The sequence below is a fragment of the Notolepis coatsorum genome (genome assembly GCF_963971535.1).
Source record: "Notolepis coatsorum genome assembly, chromosome: 18".
Taxonomy (NCBI): Eukaryota; Metazoa; Chordata; class Actinopteri; order Aulopiformes; family Paralepididae; genus Notolepis; species Notolepis coatsorum.
The window spans coordinates 99,789,736-99,795,087 of NC_140182.1; the positions used below are offsets into that span (position 1 = coordinate 99,789,736).

Genomic DNA, 5,352 nt, shown 5'->3' on the forward strand with positions numbered 1-5,352 from the left:
CTCTCTCTCTCTCTCTCTCTCTCTCTCTCTCTCTCTCCCCACGGTACTGGGTTCTAATAACTCTGTGTTCTAATTGGAGCTATGAAAGTTAATATGTCTCAACGATTTGGAGGGAGTAGTAGTGCTTATATTTGGAACGTCTATCGGAATGTGCGCTTATTGTCAAATAAGAGTGAAGAGTCATTACTTACTAGCCTGTGGGGAACCACTGGCCCCTCATATCTCAGGCAATCCAGGCATCCATCTCATAATAATGACTTCAAGTTATGAAACCCTTCAAAAATTTTCCATTTCTCATTCAACTTGACGAAGGTTTTATAAACATTATTACAGGCAACAGGCCGTAGCTGAGCGAAGAGCGTGGGGTATAAATAGAAGTCATTCGTAAGCTGTCAGCACAGCCGCAGATTTACACAAAATTGTACATGCATGAGAAACACTCTAATAGAGGCCTTGCACGGAATGTTGGTGCAGTTGTCTTTCTTCCAACATGGCTGACTGTAACCATTGCCGACCACTTTAGAAAGAAATTGCCTAATTTCTGTGCAGTGGAAGTGTAGGTAAAACGTTGGAAAAGCATGATGTTACTGTTCTACTGTGACTTGTTCACAAGATCCAGTAATAAAATAATACCAATTCACTAAATATTTTGTTGATATATTTGTCATACTGTATATCAACATATACGTAGCAACAAGGACGACAAATGGGCATTCTGAACACAAAGGTTTGATGAAAGGTAGAAACCGAGCGAGGGCCAGATTTGGACAAAACCATGTCAGCCTTATGGCAATAATTCTCCCCTATTATGTTATTATATACTGTTACTATTACATACATGTAATATACAGCACTGCAATACCTTTAATTATTATTATTATTATTTTTTTATATTACTGGTTTTCTCCACGTCATTGATGCATCCTTTCTGTCTCTTTGCTCTCCCTTAAAGGCCGCCTCTCTGCCCATGTCAATTATAATTGTTGGGGTTGGACCTGCAGAATTTGATGGTAAGCATGAAAGGTGTGTGTGTGTGTGTGTGTGTGTGTGTGTGTGTGTGTGTGTGTGTGTGTGTGTGTGTGTGTGTGTGTGTGTGTGTGTGTGTGTGTGTGTGTGTGTGTGTGTGTGTGTGTGTGTGTGTGTGTGTGTGTGTGTGTGTGTGTGTGTGTGTGTGTGTGTGTGTGTGTGTGTGTGTGTGTGTGTGTGTGTGTGTGTGTGTGTGTGTGTGTGTGTGTGTGTGTGTGTGTGTGTGTGTGTGTGTGTGTGTGTGTGTGTGTGTGTGTGTGTGTGTGTGTGTGTGTGTGTGTGTGTGTGTGTGTGTGTGTGTGTGTGTGTGTGTGTGTGTGTGTGTGTGTATTCAGTAATACCTCCGTTACAGTATTCCCTATATCTCTCCTCCCACATGGCTCAAGCCTTCCCACCATAGCTCCTCTTTTTCTCCTCATCTCCTCTCTCTCCTCTCCATCCTCCGTCAGCTTCCCTCTGCATTATCACCTCGCAACCTTCATTGAATGCTATGTCTATTGGACACGAGCATAGTCACAACAGAGGTTCCATTCTCTTAATGGATGGATGCCATATTCCCCATCCCCCCCGTTAATTTAACCTGCTGTAGCCCTATTTTCAGAAATCTCGCCTAAAGGTACATGCCTAAGTAAATGGAAGATTGCTCCACTTCTACAAGGCCAATTTGCATGTTCTTGGTATCTAGGAACATCTAGGGACCTGGGGGTATGTAATTCCAGTGTCAGAAATATTGTGTCTGTTACTAGGCTTGAGTAAATTGTAATGAAAAAAGGGAGAATATAAATTATGATTTATTTTTGCATCTGTGCCGGTGAATAACACCATGTTACAATTGTGAGCAAGCCGAGCTCACTGAGCTCATTCAGCACCTTCTTGAGATCAAGTGTACAAATCTAAGCAAATGAATAAAGGGAAGATGATTAAACAGAAGGATTTGTAGATACAGTAATAAATGATAATCGATTTTAATTATAAATTCATATTTGACCTTGAACTTGACCTTGACCTTATTATGGCCAAATCATACATCTATGGATAGGGGAAATGCTCCTCTTTCCAATGGCAGTGTTGAATCTGGATTTAGTAATTTCCTTGCGGTTTTACGATGAAAGAGAGATAATTAGCATTTTTTTGATAAATTCGTATTTTCGCCCTCATGAGGACGATTCGCGACGCGCCACTTTGCCGACCTCTAGTGGCTTGGATGTGTATGTCTTTTAATACAATATATAGATAGAATTAAAGCCCTATTTGTTGCCTGTCAATTGCCCTTTCAGGTGACAAAATCCGTTCAGCTGTTCTCGAGTTACATGCCGATATGTGAGGCGTGCGCCAAAGTACACATTACCACCCCCGACCTCCGGGGGCTCTAGCTCCGTCAATCATTTGGCGATCTCGAAAAAAATTTGACAGGGTTGTAGCCAATGAGTGTGACTTTCCAATGATACCCCATGATATGATAATTGGGGATCTAATACGGTCTCTATTGATCGATTTATGATAAAGAAAAGCAGGGGGTCCTAAAGGGGGACCTACGGGCTTACCCCTTAACTTTTCTCCCCACATTATTAGAAATACCTCTGCGTTTACAATTTGCAGGGCAAGCCGCCTGTAAAAAGAAAGGAAAAAGCTCACTCACCATGAGCAATTGCGAAGTCAACAGACTCCAAACAACGGACACGCTTATAAAATCAATGTGCACGCTAGCATGATGTCCCTGCGGTACACATGGTTGGCTCAGGCTTAACACGCACCGCTGACATGTCGCGCTCCGCGCCTCATCTCCATCCGGTAGGCGTGTTGAGAGTTTACACCCCCCCCCCCCCCCGAGCGTGGAACTTTGCGCTCAGCGGCACATAAAATGTGTGTATTCATGCTGCGTTTGGCATCGCCATGCAGCGCTGTGTGGGAAATGTAACGCTCTTCTCACACTCCAATGACCACCGATGCTAATGGATGGAGTGGTTAAGTGCGCGCACAAAACCCTGTGTGCCGTGTGTCATGTGAAAATTAAGTATACTAAAAAACAATTTTATTTGTGTGTTTCTATGGTAACAGCACAGGAATACTTGAGTGATTCACCGTAAAGTTTTATAATGTTCCACGACAGAAACACTACGGTGAAGCGCTGGAAGTGTTTCTGTCACTCAAATCTCTATCGTTTGTACGGACGAAATCATAGGACATACTGTAGGTTTTTAGTTTATCTTCTTATGTGCTGATGTTCTCTCTCTTTTCTCAGAAATGATTGAGCTGGATGGGGATGAGGAGAGGGTGTCATCCCAGGGGCGATTCGCTGAGAGGGACATCGTTCAGGTACAGAGGATCCTCCTCCTCTTCCTCCTCCTCCTCTTCCTCCTCCATACACACTCCACTGCCTCTCACTCACTTTCTCTGTCTCTCTTTCTTTCTCCCCTCTGTCTCTCTTTCTTTCTCCTCTCTGTCTCTCTTTCTTTCTCCCCTCTGTCTCCTTCTTTCTCCTCTCTGTCTATCTTTTTTTCTCCTCTCTGCCTCTCTTTCTTTCTCCCCTCTGTCTCTCTTTCTTTCTCCCCTCTGTCTCCTTCTTTCTCCTATCTGTCTCTTTCTTTCTCCTCTCTGTCTCTCCTTCTTTCTCCTCTCTGTCTCTCTTTCTTTCTCCTCTATGTCTCTCTTTCTTTCTCCTCTCTGTGTCTCTTTCTTTCTCCTCTCTGTCTCTCTTTCTTTCTCCCCTCTGTCTCTCTTTCTTTATCCTCTCTGTCTCACTCACTTTCTCCACTCCCTCTCTCCTCCTCTTTCTTCTCTCCTCCCTCCTCCTCCCTCTGTCCTCTACCCTCAGTTTGTCCCGTTCAGGGACTACATTGACAGGAGGGGCAACCACATTCTGAGCATGGCACGCCTGGCCAAGGAGGTTCTGGCCGAGATCCCCGACCAGTTCCTGTCCTACATGAGGACCAGGGGAATCAAGCCAGGCCTGTCGCCACCTCCCTACACCACCCAGGCCATCCACCCCCTCCTCACCCGACGGGTAAGCCGAATTTGAGGGTCAAAACACAAGGCCCCCGGCAGCCTCTTCTTCTCTCCGCTTCTTCCTGTTCGACACCGGAGGTTTTCCAAGTGGATGGCGAAGCCCCACCCCCCGCACCACCCACCCCCACCCACTACTCGTGTTTGCACTTTTGGGGAACCCTGGCATATGTGGACGTCCCTCGTCTGGACAAGTGAAGTGGACAATCTCAGGTGGAGGTTTCTCCCCATTTTATTTTGTAGGCGGGGCTTCCTCTCAGCGGTCAGAGGGGGTGGGGTGCAAGTATCTGACAAAAAAGAAAACAAGGTCCAATCGGAGCCTTTCAGAAGCACCGTACATCTGTCAGCTACATCTACTTGCTCATCCTCTGCACTCAATGTCTTTTTCACAAAACCCCATCTCTCTCTCTCTCTCTCTCTCTCTCTCTCTCTCTCTCTCTCTCTCTCTCTCTCTCTCTCTCTCTCTCTCTATCTCTCTCTCTAAATGTTTACAAAGTCGAGGACTGAGCTGAGATGTTTTCCCCAGGAGGATGTGTTTGTACTGCTGCTCGACGCGAGAAGCTATCAGACTCATGTTTTATTTTGGGCTGCAAAGACTGGTGATTTGCGATTTGTAAAAAAAAAAAAAAAAAAAAAAAAGGTGTTTAGACCTAGGAGCTACAGTACGTCCCTCATAATTGTGTGTTTGTGTTTTTTTTATGGAGCATGTACTAGTTTTTAGAGTAGCATGCGGTGTTGTCCTGCACTCAGGACCTTGGTGTTTCACACACACACACACACACACACACACACACACACACACACACACACACACACACACACACACACACACACACACACACACACACGCACACGCACACACACTCACGACTGCAGCACACGCACACACACACACACTCACAACTGCAGCACACACACACACACACGACTGCACACACACACACCTTCCATTAAGACCAAATACGTCACCTGACATAAAATAAAGAATAGAAAATCTTCCCGCTCTTTAATATCTTCCACTGTGTACACCTGCCTTGACTCCCAGGGGGGTCTGCTCCAATTTAAAGTATAGCAGGGACTCAGCCAGCCTTATATTCTCCTGCCAGGTCACATTCACATGTAGCCGTGTTCAGTCCAGTGTTCTGGAACACACACCTCATCACTGACGACTGACTCCTGTGTGTTGTGTCTTCATTGAACCCCTTGTGCTGAAGAACCATGTAACTCCATTGTTATGTTCTGGGCAGCCCATGTTACAGTGGTGGAAAGTAACTAAGTATTTTTACTCAACTTTACTCCACTACATTTCAAAGGAAATAGTAT

The 5,352-nt window shown here is 45.1% G+C and overlaps 1 protein-coding gene across 1 annotated transcript in view; it reads left to right on the plus strand.

Annotated features, from left to right (window-relative positions):
* The window catches only part of LOC311244879 (copine-8-like), a gene marked incomplete at its 3' end in the record, with an annotated part of 270,083 nt that extends 266,038 nt beyond the window's left edge, over positions 1–4,045 (plus strand). The window contains exons 18-20 of the mRNA XM_084334565.1: positions 953–1,010; positions 3,269–3,342; positions 3,842–4,045. Of these exons, the coding sequence (XP_084190691.1) occupies positions 953–1,010; positions 3,269–3,342; positions 3,842–4,045 (336 nt within the window). The remainder of the gene's footprint in view (positions 1–952; positions 1,011–3,268; positions 3,343–3,841) is intronic.
* Positions 4,046–5,352: the final 1,307 nt, after the last annotated feature.